The 18,453-nt window shown below is 43.8% G+C and overlaps 1 protein-coding gene across 3 annotated transcripts in view; it reads right to left on the reverse strand.

Moving 5' to 3' along the window:
* Positions 1 to 18,453, reverse strand: part of NRG3 (neuregulin 3) — a 611,592-nt gene that overhangs the window by 19,162 nt on the left and 573,977 nt on the right. For all 3 annotated transcript variants that reach the window (XM_077930602.1, XM_077930601.1, XM_028729231.2), the window contains one exon: positions 14,057 to 14,183. In XM_077930602.1, the coding sequence (XP_077786728.1) occupies positions 14,057 to 14,183 (127 nt within the window). The remainder of the gene's footprint in view (positions 1 to 14,056; positions 14,184 to 18,453) is intronic.

The following is an 18,453-nucleotide window of genomic DNA, read 5'->3' on the forward strand; positions in this document are numbered from 1 at the left end:
TCCCAGGTTAAATCATTTCATATCCAGTTAGAGAACAGTTACCAGGGCTGGGAAAACTCCTCTGTCTGAGAACTTAAGAGAGCCCCTGCTGTCATTTGAAGTAAAGAATGCTAGGGATTGATAGACCAATGATCTGATTCTGCACAAAGCAATGTCATAAGGATGCTATCCTTCATTGCTATAGGAACGAACATAATTTGCAGAGGTGGCGGCTTGCGGAAGTTTGGGAGCAGAGGACAAATTTGTGGGAAAATAAAATGAAACCCCATAGGTAGGATGTGGAGCCTTGCAGAATCTGAAGGTCAACAGCAGAGCTCCAGCAGAGCTTGGTGGTCAGGTGTGCTTGTGTGGAAAAGTTGATTTGAGGATTAATGAGTTGATTTGAGGATTAATGAGGTTCAGCACATGTTCAGTATAGCACAGTTTCTGCATAGTGTTTTTGAGAAGCTGTGTAATTATTTAACTGGGAAATTATATTGGAGGAATTTGGAGGCAGGGGGAAACTAAAATAGAGTTATACTGATGCATTGTCAGAATATATACACATATTATGTGTATGCACACTGTTGTTTGCCAGAGTTTGCCATATAATATATACACTTTATTGTTTGGAAAAGTTTCAGCTCCTGGTTCTAATCAGCATTATGACAGCTAATTATTTTATGAGGAAAATATTAATTCTTTATTTAAACTGAGGCAGAAAAACCTTTTCAGTTCTGGTGACATTTGCATAGCTATTGACGAAAAACAAAACAGCTTGTCTCAAAAACGCAAATTTTGCATTCTGAATCCTCCCCTTTGTATATCAGTAGATTATTTTGACAGATGGGTGGGGCCCCATCCACCTGCCAATCACCTGACATCGCCATGACATCAACTGAGCATATTTCCCCCCTTTATAGTGTGGCAGACTGTACTACAAAAAGCAACTCCAAGCCAAGTGAGGCATGAAGTTACACAGACTTCTCTCTTCAGCAATTGGCTGCTCTACCAGGAACACTGTCCATGCTATCTGGGACCTATGGGAGTCAGAATCTAGATGTTGCTGGATTCTGACTCCCATAGGCCCCAGATAGCATAGACAGCGTTCAGGGATATTGAGAGTTGGAGTCCAATACAGGCTTCCCACCCCTCTTTTAATGAACTGCTCAGGACTTAATAGCTTGAAGGGATCTGGAAGAGGGAGCATGCTTTGGCCCGGTGGTCCCACTAGTCAGTGGAGAATGGGGACCCTGGCAGAATCTCTGCAGCTTCTTTCTGAGAGTGCATAGACTATGAAAAGCAAAGAGTGGGATAATTACAGCTAGAATGATGTAAGCTAAGACAGCATTGTCCAAACAAGGTGAGTTGTGCAGGACACCCTATTTCCTTTTTCTCTCCTTGCAAGTCAGATGGGTTGGTGAGATATTTGGCAGATCTTTAGTCAAGTATTCTGAAAATCAATGAATATCACTAAATAAAGTTGTGGCCCTCAGCTCAGTCCGTCTAATCTGTTTTGTCACTTGATGCCCAGGCACAAGGCAAATAATAATAATAATTTTATGATTTATATCCCGCCCATCTGGCTGGGTTTCCCCAGCCACTCTGGGCAGCTTACAGCACATAAAAAATTGTAAAACATTAGACTTTTAAATTTTCCCCGATACAAGGTTGCCTTCAGATGTATTCTAAAAGTTTGTTTCCTTGACATCTGATGGGAGGGGGGTTTACAGAGCGGGTGCCACTACCAAGAAGGCCCTCTGCAATAATAATAATTTTATGACTCATAAAACCGTTAGTTCCAAGACTTCTCATGGATAAAAATCAACTGCCTAAAAGAAACTTTACAGATATGGCATTTTAAACCATTTTAAGTAACTGAGATGCAATGGGTTGTCTTTCAGATAAACAGAAGTCTAAACAGGTAAAGGTCTATCATTATGCTATTTGGTGTGAATTAAATTCTGCAGTGTGGAAGGCTTCTCACAAAACAAAAGCTGGATTTATTAAAAGAGGGTCGAGGAGGAGGGGTACAAGGTAACCGTGAAATACAGAGGTAGCAGAGAGGAAAAGGAAAACATTTCACACTTTCAATAGAACTTTTCAAAACTGAACCTGCACCCTGCACACAAACACTGGGAGGAATGTAAATACTTTATTCATAATTGTTTTTAAAATACCCCCCCCCCAAAAAAAGTGCCTAAGTCTGTTAGATTTTTAAACAACCAAGAGCTAAAAAAAAACACCCCAAAACCCATAGCATAAACTACCAGCCATGTATACTGACTCACAATAGGTTCACAACACCTGGTTCTAATCTAGCACCATGTGCAGTACTGGATTTACATATAAGCTAAACAAGCTATAGCTTATGGCCCCACACTCTTGGGCCCTCCCAAAAAATATACTACTTCTTAATTTTATTTCACTATTAATATACTACTTCTTAATTGTATTTCAGTTAAACAATTACTTTGATAAAATACATATTTTATAAAAGTAAAGGTAAAGGTCCCCTGGATGGTGAAGTGCAGTCAAAGGCGACTATGGGGTTGCGGCACTCATCTCACTTTCAGGCTGTGGGAGCTGGCATTTGTCTACAAACAGTTTTCCAAGTCATGTGGTCAGCATGACTAAACCGCTTCTGCCACAATGGAACACTGTGATGGAAACCAGAGTGCATGGAAATGCCGTTTACCTTCCTGCCGCAGTGGTACCTATTTACCTACTTGCACTGGTGTGCTTTCGAACTGCTAGGTTGGCAGGAGCTGGGACAGAGCAATGGGAGCTCACCCCGGTGCTGGGATTCAAACTGCTAACCTTCTGATTGGCAAGTTCAAGAGGCTCAGTGGTTTAGACCACAGCGCCACCCACGTTTCCCTAGGTAATATGTGGACAAAATCCATGTGTATGGCTACTTGCTGGACTGAAGCAACAGTTACGCTACCTTGGACTGCAGATGTTGGGAAATTGTCAAACACACTGTGGAAAGTAAGCCATGAGCTGCGTCCACCTTGCCTCTGCACCTGTCCTCTAGTGACTGGAGTTAACTTTTCATTGCCAGGATTCCCTGAACTGCCATTCTGACTTAGGGAGAGTGACAGACTGACTACTCCAGGTTGAGTATTACTACTATGTGATGTCTCTACCTGTTTCTAGCTCCTTCTGTCCAACAGCTGCCCTTTGTGATCTCATGATTATGACGCCTGCCTGAAGGAGAGAGAATGGCCATTGTGACTTGGCGCTAATGCTGCCAAAACATTGGTCCATGCATGTCCATTTGAACAAGAGATGCTAGTCCCATTCCCACACATTACTAGTTTAATGTCACCATAGGCCAGGGTTTTCATCACTATCTTCATCTTTCCTCTTCCCCAATGCAACTTTCAATGCTCCCAAGGCAGCCAAACACCTCCGTCTAACAGTCCTTTCTCAGGCATGGGGTAAGTGCCCCTTAATTCCTGCTGTCTGTCTGTGGTAGCACCTCTGCTATTGCCAGTTACTGCCTGCCAGTCATTTCTCCAATGAATGGGAGCCACTGAAGCACCAGCAGCTACTGGTGGGAAGGCAAAGGGCCTTCTCGGTAGTGGCGCCCACCCTGTGGAACGCCCTTCCATCAGATGTCGAGGAAATAAACACCTGACTTTTAGAAGACATATGAAGGCAGCCCTGTCAGTGGCGTAGCGTGGGTGGTCAGCACCCGGGGCAAGGCAAGTAATTTGCGCCCCCGAATCCGTGGATTTGCGCCCCCTAACCCGTGGATTTGCACCCCCTAACCCGTGGATTTGCTCTAACCCCAGATGTTGCACCCCCCACGCTACGCCACTGAGCGCTGTTTAGGGAAGTTTTTAATGTCTGATGTTTTATTGTGTTTTTAATATTCTGATGGGAGCCACCCAGAGTGGCTGGGGAAACCCAGCCAGATGGGTGCAGTATAAATAATAAATTATTATTACTATTACTATTACTATTACTATTACTATTAGGAATCAGAGAACCAACTTGAGGTGGGTTGTCATTATTCTCATAGGGAACAATGGAAAGCTGAAATGAAATGAAAACTAAATACAACTACAGTGGTACCTCGTGTTAAGAACTTAATTCGTTCCAGAGGTCCGTTCTTAACCTGAAACTGTTCTTAACCTGAGGTACCACTTTAGCTAATGGGGCCTCCCGCCACTGCCACACCACTGCCACGCGATTTCTGTTCTCATCCTGAAGCAAAGTTCTTAACTCAAGGTACTATTTCTGGGTTAGCGGAGTCTGTAACCTGAAGCATCTGTAACCCGAGGTACCACTGTAAACTAAACTAAAGCATGCACCCCATGCACCCCTAGAAGGCAGAAAAAGCGTCCTGTCCCATCCTTTGGGCACTATGGAAATGTTAAACTAAAAATAAAAAAAGTTACTACTTGCTTGGCCCTGTCAGCTAACCTGCTGATATTGCACTGCCTGAAAGTGAAGCGAGCCAAGTCAGTTGACTCCTGCCAAGACCAAGGAGAAGGACTGGCCCCTTTAAGCACTTGTGCTCAGTGCCAGCCCAAGACATTTTGGCACCTGAGGCAAACCACAAAAAGGTGCCTTCCCCCTTCCAGGAAATGGTGTGGGGGGGAATAAAGATCTATATTGGCAGCAAGTGTGGGAGGAGACCACAGAGCCTCCTATTCACCAAGAGAACACTGTCGAGGCTGCACTGAGGTAGTGGCAGATCTGGCCTCTAAGGAGGACACTCCAACTGTTGCTGCCATTGCAGTAGAAGTAGTGCAACTCATTGGCGATTAATATACATACTTTATCAACCTTCTGAGAAAAATACAGAACATTAAACAAAGCCACAAAGACTTGCGAACTAACCAATCTAAAATGAACTTATAATGTCCGGTTTCAATAGATTTTTCAAATGCTTAACTCAGTCTTTTAGATAAGTTCATGAAGATACCAACAAAAGGTAAGTTCGGTGATATTCACAATACAGTGGTACCTCGCAAGACGAATGCCTCGCAAGACAAAAAACTCGCTAGACGAAAGGGTTTTTTGTTTTTTGAGCTGCTTCGCAAGACGATTTTCCCTATGGGCTTGCTTCGCAAGACGGAAACGTCTTGCAAGTTTGTTTCCTTTTTCTTAACACCGTTAATACAGTTGCGACTTGACTTCGAGGAGCAACTCATAGAACGCGGTGTGGTAGCCTTTTTTGAGGTTTTTAAAGACTTTGCTGATTTTTGAAGCTTTTCCAAAACTTTCCCGACACCGTGCTTCGCAAGACGAAAAAAATCGCAAGACGACAAAACTCGCGGAACGAATTCATTTCGTCTTGCGAGGCACCATTGTACCGAGAGGTGCTAGTAGAGTTGTAGAGACAGGGTGCCGGCGTTTTGCACAGGTTGCATTTTTCTAGCATTATTGCAGTAGAAGTGGCAACACTGAGAGTGGGTGATGCATTCCGTGGAGGCTGGATCTTCTGCTCCTGTGAATCCTGCCACCCAAGGCGGCTGCCTCACCTTGCTTCATGGGTGAGCTGTCCCTGCTGGGGCAAATGCTGGCTGCCCACTGATGGGGCTGCACAAGGCCATTTAACCCATGGGTAGGCAAACTAAGGCCCAGCGCTGGATCCAGCCCAATCACTTTCTAAATCCGGCCCACGGACGGTCTGGCAATCAGCGTGTTTTTACATGGGTAGAATGTGTCCTTTTATTTAGAATGCATCTCTGGGTTATTTGTGGGGCCTGCCTGGTGTTTTTATATGAGAATGTGTGCTTTTATTTAAAATGCATCTCTGGGTTATATGTGGGGCATAGGAATTTGTTCATTCTCTCCCCCCTTCAAAATATAGTCCGCCCCCCCCAAGGTCTGAGGGACAGTGGACCGGCCCCCTGCCGAAAATGTTTAACCAGTTTACCACCTTCCTGAGCCTTGTGCAATAGGGGCCAAGCCCCTTCTAGCCAGATTTCACTGGTGCGGGAGTGTTGCTGAAGAAGCCTTGCATAAAGTTGTTACTTTGAGGAGCAAATTCAAGAAAAGCTTCCACTTTCTTGCTCCTCCTTCCTCATCTGTGCTTATTTTCAATTTCCTTACATGTTTAAAGGCCCATGTTCAGAGCTGGAATCTGTGCGTGATTTGTCCTTTCACTTTGGGTCAGAATCGCCGAGTGCACTTTGAAAATGCTTTTGCTCCACATGGCAAGCGACCCAATACCCTGTCCAAGTGCAGCGAATTTGCTCTGGCTACTAGATCAGCTTGGCATTTTGGTACAGTAAAAGGCTTAATTGTGCTATTATTGTGAAAGTGCTTATTGTCTCCTGGCTGATTATATTTGTGCTTGTTGTTAGAGCAATTACTGAAAAGCACTTTTGAGGCATGTAGTTAAATAAATTAATGAATAATGATAGCATTTAAAAATAAGCTTTTGTGCAAATTTTCCAATTATTCACAGTTTCATGGAGAAAATCAACTGTCAAATGCAATTACCTAGCCACTCACTAGCAATTTCCCACTCCTACCTCCCAAGGCTGGCTGTCCGAAAGAAATCAATGGAGACAGCATGGGCCAAACACAGAGGAGACTGACCTCACAGCCAATTCCAACCCCTCACACTGTCATGGAATCAGCAGTGTGATCTTGGTTGGCCCTGTTTCCTAGTTTGTTTAAGAGAGGATTGCTGCCTTCATCTGCGAAACACTTTGATAGCTGGTGGAGGAAAGGCACTACATGTCAGCTCTAATAGAAATGGTAGCTAATGGTGATGTTTAGAATAGGAAGTGAACCGCAGTTCAGCAACAAATCATGTGCTTTGCCTGCATAAAGTTCCAGGTTCAATCTCTAGCAGACTTCCAATTAAAAGACTGCATATAGCACAGCTGGAAAATACTCCTTCCTGAATGGCAAAACTGCCACCAGTTACAGTAGGTGATAGTGGCCGTTGCTTGAGACAATGATATGAAACACAGAGCGGTGTTCCCCAGTATAACTTTGCTGGAAGTGAAAAACTCTCCTCTAATGCAGTGTTTCCCAACCGGTGTTCCGCGGCACACTACTGTGCCGTGAGACATCGGGTGGTGTGCCGTGGGAGGGAGGCGGGCGAGAGGCGGCGGCGGCGAGGATCCGGCGGGGGTGGGGGGAGCGGGGGCCGTCGTGCGCAACCGAACTCACTTGGCGCGCTGCCGGCTTGTCCTCCTTCAACCCGGGTCGGGCCAGGCCTGCTCACGTCCCCGGATCCCCTAGCAGCAGCCGCACGCTCTCCAAAAGCGCAACGCTGCGCGCAACCGCTCGGCCAGCTGGTGCTCTGCGACTCCGCCCTTTCCCCTCCCAGCGCCGGAGGGTTCGCGCGACCGCAGCTGTTCCCTTTCGCAGCGCGCGGGAAACAATTCCAGGCCGATTGCCTTGTGCCGAAAAGCACCGCCTCTCCTTCCAGCTCAGGCCCGGGCCGCCGGCTCCCCGAATGACGTCACGGGGGCGGGGCTTTAATGGTGGTGTGCCGCGAGATTTTTTTCCGGTAAACAGGTGTGCCGTTGCCCAAAAACGTTTGGGAAACACTGCTCTAATGTTCTTATGTCTCTCAAAAGTGACAAATCCCCATAGCCACTAATCCTGCCCAGGGCTGTAGCATGAGGGGTCATGGAGCAGGGAGGCCATAGCCCTAGGCACATGATTTTGAGGCGTCATGAACCAGGCGCCCCCATGCAGGTGCATGCCCCGGGCACCAGCAAATGCTGCAACAACACTGATCCTGCCTGTTCCATCATGTATACCCTCTGCTCAGTGCTGAAATGAAATTTCATTCACCCCTTCTTGCATCTTGATGGAACCGTGCATGACACCATGAGGGATTAGGCTAGAAAGAGATTTAGGAGGGGGGCATTTAAATTCTGGTCCTCAGATGGTACAGAGGTTCAACCTTTGTCCATTAGATATTGGGCCAGGAACCTGCGTTTGTGGCTCAACTGAATGTAACAGAGAGCCAGTTTATCATCGTATTAAGAGTAAACCTTTAAAACTAACTGGACTTTATAGTTATGGCTATGTGGGATGGAATTCAATGTGGTGCTAAGGAGATTGTTCCATCAGCACAAGTATCTTTGTGTGCCTGATGGAACAATCTTCCCTCTCCTCCAACTGCATGCCATTCTCTTATAATTTTTATAGATTGGTTCTTATTTGCAAAAGTTTCTTAAGTTTCCATCCATGAGTAGGGAGCTGATGTTTGGAGCAAATAACACTAAGGTACCTTTCAGTTACCTAGCAGTTCAAAAGCACGTCAAAGTGCAAGTAGATAAATAGGTACCACTCCAGCAGGAAGGTAAACAGTTTTTCCGTGCGCTGCTCTGGTTTCTCCAGAAGCGGCTTAGTCACGCTGGTCACATGACCCGGAAAAACTGTCTGCGGACAAACATCAGCTCCCTCGGCCAGTAAAGCGAGATGAATGCCGCAACCCCAAACGTGACTGGACTTAACTGTCAGGGGTCCTTTACCTTTACCTTTAACTTTCAGTTATGTACTTCCATGACTATATATTGGCTTTCAATCAATTAATACTTATTTATTCCCTTTCCAACCTCAGTAAATAGAAATGTGCTTCACATAGGTGCTACACACATTTCCATGGAAATGAAAATATAACAAAATATTGACACAGAATATTAGCAGCTCAAGAAGAATGCTAGGCTGCATCCTTTCTCCCTAACATTGTTTTCTATGTACAAGGAATATTCTTGTAGGCAAGAGCTATGGGTGGACTAAGCAGCCTAATTCAAATGTTTTAAAAGTATGCACAAAAAGTATTTAAGTTGTACACAGTTGGTATACACTTTTAATGTAAAATACATCTTTGTGGACTTTCTACATGCCAAAACTTCATTACAAAATTCAGATAAATGTGCAATCTGACTGGGAGTTACCTTCTGATCTACAAGCAAGTTCAAGTGGGTTGGTTCAAGTTAGCCCACTGAGGAAAGCCGACCAAAGAATTTCCCCCCCATCAATTGTAGGGGCATACTGCACAGTAATGTGATTTGAAGAAAAACTGCCTTTTTTAAAGTCTTAGTGGCACTCAGTCACAGGTCCATCCCATCCCATTGCACGCCATCTCTAGCTTTTCAGTTCTTACCCAATAATAAATTCATATGAACCACACATATCTGGTCCATACTGTACTTCTGAAGTCATTTCCAACAGAAAACACACAGCTCTGCTTCTCCATAATATCTGAATCAGGAGAGATTGTTAAAGCTCTAGACTGATTTCTAAATGCAGTGGTGGATCTGAGGAGGGCCAAGAAACTGTGCTTGAATCCAGAAAAGATGGAGACTCTTGGGGTAGGTTGTTCTCATGTCTGAAAAATGCCCATTCTGGACAGAGTCACACTCTGGCTGCAGGAGCAGGTACATAGCTTTAGAATACTCCTGAACACATCATTGTTCCACATATCCTTTTTGGGTGGGTGAGCCTTTTACCTGCTTTGTCTAGTTCACCAAATACAAACATTCTTGGACTGAGATAGCCTGACCACTGTAGACCATACATTGGTAACCTTGAGGGTGGATTACTGCAGTGAATTCCATGTAGGATTTCCCTTGGACCTGGCCCAGAATATCTAGATGGGGAAGAATGTGGTGGCTAGACTGCTGATGGGGAACACATAGCTGCCAACACAGGACACCACTGTTAAAACATCCCCATCTACTACTGAGCCTGGTTCAAGTTCCCTGTATTAATTTACAAATCCCTAAACAGGTCCAGGGTTTTTACTGATTTATAATTTTTGAAAAAATGCTTTGATTTTTGAATTATTTTTTTAAAGAAATAGGGGTAGACAATGCTGACTTCCAGACTGGTATCTGAGCATAAGGAGAACCAAAGACTCATCTATTCTGGCACCCTATTCTCACAGGGCCCAACCAGATGAAGAAAATAGTAGCCATCAAGAATACAGAAGCTGGCTGTCCCTGAAATCTGAAATATGTACCTAATTTTCTCTTAGAAAATAAAGAATGAAAAGGCTCTTAAATGTTATATAATTAGGTATGTCTGTTACTTCCTAAATATAGTGTTGCCGATCGTAAGTATTAGTTCCACATCTTACAGCGTGAGACGTATAATGTCAAATGTAACCCTCCTAATCTGAACCTTCAGTGAATTTAGGGAGCTCGCAATTTATTGAGCAGTTTGAAAGAAGAATGCAAATGAGAAAACATGCCATTTTAAAGCGCTGTGTGAAGTGCTGTGTCACAGATGAAAAACACCTCTTGAAAGCAAACATCCATGTTTTTAACCTTGCATGCAGATTTGATAATCAAGCTATTGAAGCTTTAGTTGGCACAGAGGTGAGTGAGGGAAGAGAAGGAGGACTGTGGTATTTTTTAACTGCAGTTATGCAAACAGCTGAAAACATAAATGAGGCTAGCTGAAGTGAAAAGCAAATTTGCAATGCATTTAAAACGGGCTGCAAAAAGGAAGTGGCAGGATTATAGCCACTTCCTTGCATTTACATAGCATGGTCTCTTGAAAACAAGATCCCAAAGGGACATTGAATCTGGCACATATGTACAGAAGGGTCTTTCTGCCGTGCCAATCCAGCCTGTCAAAGCGCTAAGGTACAATAGTATACCAAGCTATGGGTAGAAATGATGGGGGGGGGGGAATCCTAATCCACCATGGGGTGGCAACCTATGGCCATAGGCAGTGCTATTTTTCTAGAAAAAGAGGTGCCAGAACTCAACATAAACGCCTCTCTTGTTCTCTTATAATGGCGCCAAGACTGAGTTCTGGTGAGTTCTGGCTGAAAAGCCCAGGCCCTAGCCCTAATGCTGAAAGCTGCCTGCAAGTGATCAGTTCAGGCTGCTGGCAAGATCATAGCTGTCAAGTGTCCCTTATTTGAAGGGACAGTCCCTTATTCCAGCGCCATGCCCCGCTGCTGTCCCTTATTGATGGATGTCCCTTAAATGATGTCCCTTAAATTTCAAATGAAGCAGCTCCTCTCCCTCCCTCCCTGCCGGCCAGGGAGGAGGGAGGCTCCAACTGCGTTGCTTGGCTGTGTTGCTCACCCAATAAGAAGTCTAAGAACGACTGGGGGGTGAAGCTTGCATGCCTTGTATGTGGCTAGTTAATGCAAGCTGAGGGGGGTTTTGAATGGTGGACGCCATTTTGTTGCACGTGCTGCTGCAAACTTTGCAGTGCAAAGCCAGGCCGGGGAGTCATCTTAAGTTGAGGCTTCATAGGCCTTGTGGTGCATGTGATTCAGATTCTATTCAGTTGAACCTCTGGTTACAAAGTTGGTTGGACAGTGTTCTCGAAGCTACCAGCATGAGTTTGACCAGACTGCAGGAGGACAGGAAGACTGGAGTGCCTGGAACAGGTGAGGCTGCAGGTCCCTTATTTTTGCTGCTGATCCCTTATTTTAAAGGCTGCTGGTCCCTTATTTTCAAATCTGTAAGTTGACAGCTATGGGCAAGAGCAATCAAGTTTTGGTTCCAGCAGTCTGCTGGGCAGGGAGGAAGGGCGTTTGGTAGGGAGAGGGAGAAAAGAGAACAGTAAAGAGAGAAATACAGCCCTCCTTGGGTTCTGGCCATGCCCACTTTTTTGAGGGGGGGGGTGGACACAGTGCTAACCAGAACAGCTTCCATTTTGTAAAACTGTATTTTGCAGCTGCTGGTGGCCATTTAAGTTGTTGTTTTCTTAAACCCTAAATTACCCAGAGCTGTATTATTTGGGGTCAGCTTATGGGGGGAAACCAGCACTTTGCGAATGAGGCCCTCAGAAAAGCATAGGCAGGCAATGCAGTCAGGGCAATGTGACTGGACCATCCGGTCACCATTAACAGCCAGGCTATTCCGCTTTCAGTCAGTGGAACTATAAATGCTATGAGCGGTCTGGAATCTTTGAACAGAAAGGAGTCGGCACCCTAACAGTCCCCCTGGGGGCAGAGGAAAGCCGCCACAAATGAGCCACAGTCCCCACTAAGTGGCTCACATGAAGGGTAGCAAGTTATCATTATTATGTTTATTATGACTGTAACTATCAGGGAGGGCAAGCAGATATCTTGGACTGTCTCTAATGATGGCTCAACTTGTTGAAAGGCAGTTTAAGTTTGGTGAGTGGATGAGACAGCAGGGCAAACCGGGCTTTGGTTTTCGGGGAAAGATCTGTCTGGGCAAAAGCTCTTTGTGTGCCCAAAGTGCAGCCTGTGCTGTTATGCAAAGTAACCTTCAAGTAGAACGCAACCTTCAATTACGAGATAGTCAATTGCAATGCATAATGAAGGCACCCCATTAATCTTGTCTTTCCGGGAGGTGAGAAGAAAGAGAAACGAACTATCAATGCCAGTAAAATGGAGCATTAAAAAACTGAGATGGAGAATATTCTTGCTTATGGGCTTTGAATCCCACTATCTTGATGCATCTGTTCATGGAAAGGGAGTGACATTTCTAAGATAAACAACACAAAAATAATGAAGGACTGAAGCAGTTGGAGTGTGTGTGTGTGTGTGGTTTTTGATGATATTACTGTTATGTATTCCTATCAATATCAGTACCATGGTTCAAGGAAAGAACCTAATTACTTTAAGAGCATAAAAGGACAGGAGAAGATGTGGCTCAAAAATATTGATGGGGAGCTTGGCACTAGGATCATACAACCAACTCTGTGTGATCTGCATTGGTTCCGATTTGTTTCTTGGTTCAGAGTGTGATAGTGTCAACCTCTGAAGCATCATGCAGCCCAGGACAAGGTTACTTCTAGAATGGCCTTCTGTCCAATCTTTAAGGTCATCGCACGAGACCCTGATCATAATTACATGTTGATTTCTGCTATTGAAGGCAAATGAACAGGGATCAATAACGGAAGATAGCAACTCTAATTGTTGTTGTTGTTGTTTAGTCATTTAGTCGTGTCCAATTCTTCATGACCCCATGGACCAGAGCACGCCAGGCACTCCTGTCTTCCACTGCCTCCCGCAGTTTGGTCAAACTCATGCTGGTAGCTTCGAGAACACTGTCCAACCATCTCGTCCTCTGTCGTCCCCTTCTCCTTGTGCCCTCCATCTTTCCCAACATCAGGGTCTTTTCCAGGGAGTCTTCTCTTCTCATGAGGTGGCCAAAGTATTGGAGCCTCAGCTTCAGGATCTGTCCTTCCAGTGAGCACTCAGGGCTGATTTCCTTAAGAATGGAGAGGTTTGATCTTCTTGCAGTCCATGGGACTCTCAAGAGTCTCCTCCAGCACCATAATTCAAAAGCATCAATTCTTCGGCGATCAGCCTTCTTTATGGTCCAGCTTTCACTTCCATACATCACTACTGGGAAAACCATAGCTTTTACTATACGGACCTTTGTTGGCAAGTGATGTCTCTGCTTTTTAAGATGCTGTCTAGGTTTGTCATTGCTTTTCTCCCAAGAAGCAGGCGTCTTTTAATTTCGTGACTGCTGTCACCATCTGCAGTGATCATGGAGCCCAAGAAAGTAAAATCTCTCACTGCCTCCATTTCTTCCCTTTCTATTTGCCAGGAGGTGATGGGACCAGTACAGTCCCACAATCCAACCCGGGGCTCTGATTCAGCACCCCTTCAATTATGCTGACCCATCCTGGGTCCACTTAGGAACCATCTGCCTCCAGACCCAAGTTCTGAATTAGTTCAGGCTAATGTTTAATTTGGAGTTTCTTACATAGCCAGCATATAATTGTAAACCTTGTGTGGAGATAACTAAATGTGTCTTTTCTCATAGCCTGCTGTTTTGCACCATAAAGCTATATAGTTCCCAAAGACATTGAGCCAACATGACTGGCTGTTCAAGGCAACTTTTTTTTCTACATCCCATTTTGCTCCCTGAAGTTTTCCTATATATTTTACATCTATTCAGATGCTGGCATTTACTATGGCAAACCACGACAAGACAGCATAATAAAGCTCCAATTTGCACTGTTTTAACAAAGACCGTTGGACAAATAAAATGATTCTGTTCAGTTTTTTCCCCCATTCCACAGCACCACAGGTGCAAATTAGTGGCACATCTGGGGGTGACGAAAACCCAAACCATCAGCATTAAAGCATTCAACCAGTGAATTAAGGATAGAGGTTGGCAAAGTTACTTACATTTTGCAGCTGGACTCGGCTTTCAGCCCTGGTCTCTGATTTTGCCATCATGCTGGAAGCATTAAGGCTGTAGGTTTTCCCATTTCGTGTCTCTTTCAGCTGTTCCTGAATAAGTTTTGTTTGCTTTCTGCAAAGAAGAAGAAAAAAACAAAAAGATGTCCAGATAAAGATGGGCAGTGATTATTATTTTTCTAATCTCAATTATTCTAATGTGGCTTCTGCTTCCAACTGTCCTAATATTTTCAATGACCACAGACTAGAACCGAAACCTTTGTGAAGGCAAGTCCAGGCAGGTCAGAACAACTTGTTCTCAGTAATGCAGGGTTTATGCTGAAATGAGGGATGAGTGAATCTGTCCATTTCAGCTTTTCATTTTCCTAGTCTTACTTTCATTTCTCCACATTTTCACATCAGTTTGCATTTTAAAAAAATAAAATAAAATTCATGGCAACTTGTAAACTCAATTAAAATTCATCGGCATCTTGGTGCAAAGTTCTCCTAATATGCACAGTTTAGCTGTGATAAGTGCACATTCCCCAAGGCTTGTGTATATTGACCAGGAAATATGCAATATCTGGTTGTTCTGCACATTAACAATATCTAGTTGCTAATGCACATTAACCACTGAACTTCCATTCATCTGAACATCTGTTATTACCAACAGTAGAGCTGTATGCATTTGTGGACAGAAAAATTGGGGAAAGTACTTCAACAAAATGCTAGAACAGCAAGGGAGAAATTCTCCTACAGTTTCTCAGGGGTGGGGAATCTTTTTGTTTGTTTCTTTGATTCTTTTTCATTGCTGCTGCAAGTGGTTACAGCAGCAATAAGCATATTGGCAGCCTGGCCACCATTCTGCATCCTTCACAGTGCTCTGCAGCCAGGGTTGTTCTGGAGCATTGTGTGGGGAAATGGGGGAAAATCAGAGAAAATTGTGCAAAGTGCCCTTTTTTGGTGGTGGTGGGGGGGACATGTTCTTAGAAGAATACGTCTCATCTTAGCAATAAATAAGCATTCCTTTTTGTAATTCACACTAGAAGTATGCCTCTATCTGCAACCATGCCTGAAGCTTGATCTATAATGTGTAACAGAATTAACACAATTTCACTGCAAGTGAAATTCTACTGCAGAGTATGCTTATTTGGAGCATTATTACAAACATCCATTTTAAAAGAATTGGGGAACAAAAGTTCACAGTTCACGGGAATTATATGAATTGCATGTTTTATGTGCTTTTTAAAAATAGTTGTTTTTATTAAAGGATTTTCATAGTTATCAAGTGTACATACGTCCCTGTTTTCCATTCACATAGCCTTTCCTACAGAACAGTTACATCTGATGTGAGACACTACTGTCATAGACACTGTGAGTTTGGTGCGGGGTGGGGGGAAAGAGAGAAAAAGAAGTGGCTTTTCATTCTTTTATGTGCTTTAATTACATCTCTCACTTCTGCAAGCATCAGTACATTGCTGGCTGTCACTGTATATCTATCTACACACACAAACTCAAACCCACCACATCTGTGGCTGATTCAAGGGTGTGAACTGCCAGAGTGGTTTGACTTCTATTATGATGTCAGAAGATCATTGTGAGACGAAACTGTTCTGATGTTCTGGCTGGGAACTGTCCATTCAATTTGAAAACACTTCAACTAATTTGGCCATACATTTCATGTCCCCACCCATTTTCGGACCGTTCTAGTAATCAGAATATCTGAGGAATGTAGGAAGCTGCCATATATTGAGCCAGGTCAGCGTTGTCTACAATGACTGCCCACAGTTCTCCAAGCTTTTGGACGTGAGACATTCTCAGCCCTGCCTAAAGATGCCAGATGGAACTTGGGAGCCTTCTGCATCCAGAGCACATGCTTTTGAGCAGTAGCCCTTTTTTGTTATTGTGAGCTAGTTTCAGATGCTTTGCTGGTGAGAGAATACCACAGCAATTTCGAGATTGCTGCGCATGAGTCTTATATAAAGTATTTTGTTCCTCGACCACCACAGTGGGTAGATGGAGTTCACCTTCAGGTATTTCTCACCTCAAAACAGCTTCACCTGATTACTTTTTCCTCAGAGGATGCCCTAGCTGTGAATGAAAGCTTAGCTTGGGGAAAGTGTTTTTCAAATGGAAAAATGACCAAAGGGAAAGGGGTTAAGCCGCTTTTTTACACCCACCCTTCTTTCCCTGAGACTTGCAAGCTTGCGCAGGCCGATTTTTGCCACAACTTGAGCCAAAGTGAGCCAGTTGGTCCCAACCATTTTTTTTTTTATTTGTCACACTGCCTGCTTGAAATGTGGCTCATACCAACATTCAAAGGTGAAAATGGGCAGTCCCAGGCCAATGTTGTTAATGTTTTGGGGGGAACAAACAAATAAACAAACAACAACCAGCAAACAATGAGAACTGGCAAAATGCTATTGTCAACATGAAGGGATGCTTGTCCAAAATGTGGGGAGATGTATTCACAAGTGTAGGGAACTTCTGGGTCTGTTTGTCCATGTAGCTTAGTTTTGCCTGTGCTGACTAGTCTGCTGCTCTCCAAGGTCTCAGAGGTCTTTCTCATCACCTAGTACCCGAGTTTTGTAACTATGCTGAGCATCACCCCTTCTACATGCAATGTATGTGCCACTGAGGACCAACACATGTTCCTCCTTCAGCATCCATTCTTATACCTCTGCATTTCTGTCTGCAAATAGAAACCCCTTTCTCCAGCTTATGATAATTACAAAAACCCAACTTCTACATATAGCCATTGCAATATGTATCTGCCATTGCAGATATTTTTAATTTGACTGAGTGTTCCCACAAAGGTCTACCACTGAGCTCTTGTCCCTTCTTATTGATTATTTCAAAATGTTCATTATACTCATTAGGGGTTGTCAGCATTCACACATTAATGTCAATGTTCACTAAGTTATGGGCATTCCCTATACCAATAATATGCCCGGATATACTCTGATAGTTCGCCTTCATCTCTCATAATACTAGAACCCCCTAACAAAGCTGAATGTCGAAAGAGTCAGGATGGGCAAAAGAAGGTACTTCTTCGCAGCTCATATAAAAGGGTGGAAGTTGCTCCCACTGGCTGTAGTGATGCCCATCAACTTGGATGGCTTTAAAATTCAGACAAATTCAGAGATGGCAAGGCTATCAATGGCTACTACGCACAATGGCTGTGTATTACCTCCACAGTTGGGAGGCAGAAAGACTCTAAATGCCAGTTGTTGGGAATCACAAATGGGGAGAGTGCTGTTTTGCTCATGCCCTGCTAGTGAACTCCCCATATATCTCTTGCTGGCCACTGTGAGAACAGGATACGGGATCAGATGGGCCTTTGGTCTGATTCAGCAGAGCTCTTCTCGTGTTCTTAAGAGCCACCCATCATCCAAGAACTGCAAAATTCAGCAATACTAATTTCAAAAACTTCTGAAATTTTCACATTTTAGACTCATGGCTCAGTCACTTCACATTCTAGATACATATAGGGAGCTATGGTAGATTCTGATAGGGCAAGACCCTATATTGTTGTGATATATGCACATTGACTCCTGGTTTCCTGGTTTAAGAACCATGAAACTGTTGCTTGCATAATTTGCAGCTGATGAACTATGTGTCATAGCAAGGACAATGAGAGCTACAGAGAAAGCTTTGATTTTATTTGGTCAGTGAAGCCAGTTCAATGGTGTGTGTGTGTGGGGGGGGGTCTGTTCTACTCAATAAAAATAAAGAAATTAAATAATGCATTTGTGGATTTGAGTATTCCAAGGATGCCAACGCACAGGTTGTACAATGTGTAAGTGTGACATCCGAGAACACAAATTTCCTCCTTCAGAATAATTATCTAAAACACAGAACATAAAATGAAAACATAATGGTTAATCATAAAATAACAGAAAAGTAATCAATGCCTTGTCTAGACAGCATTTTATTGCAATGGGCATAGGTCTAATAGGGACATATATTATAAGTTTCTACTTTTTTTTGGTGGGCATAAACTGCCAAAGTCAAGTGCACTTAAATTCTACTTATTTCAATGAGGAATAAAATCATGTCCTGAAATTTCTCCCATTGAAATTAATGGAACTTAACCTGGGCTGCATCATTCTCTGACTGCTAAACAGTCCCCAACCATTGTCCATCATTGACTTTTGATGCGGTATGGTTCGCCAGAGAGCTTTTGAGTGGCATACATGTTCCTCTCTCTTCACAGAAACAGGATAAGAACAGGAGGTGACACGAGGGAAGAAGGACTTGTCCTTTTCAAAGGGCCTAACATTTATCACACAAAAGGCACTCAGCCTAAGAGACATTCAAATCACTTTTTGAATCACCTCCTCCATTTTCTAGGCCCAGTTCCCAGGACAGCGGCCTAAATGTGATGTTTCTCAAGGGCAAAAACA

The sequence above is a fragment of the Podarcis muralis genome, chromosome 6, assembly GCF_964188315.1.
Source record: "Podarcis muralis chromosome 6, rPodMur119.hap1.1, whole genome shotgun sequence".
Taxonomy (NCBI): domain Eukaryota; kingdom Metazoa; phylum Chordata; class Lepidosauria; order Squamata; family Lacertidae; genus Podarcis; species Podarcis muralis.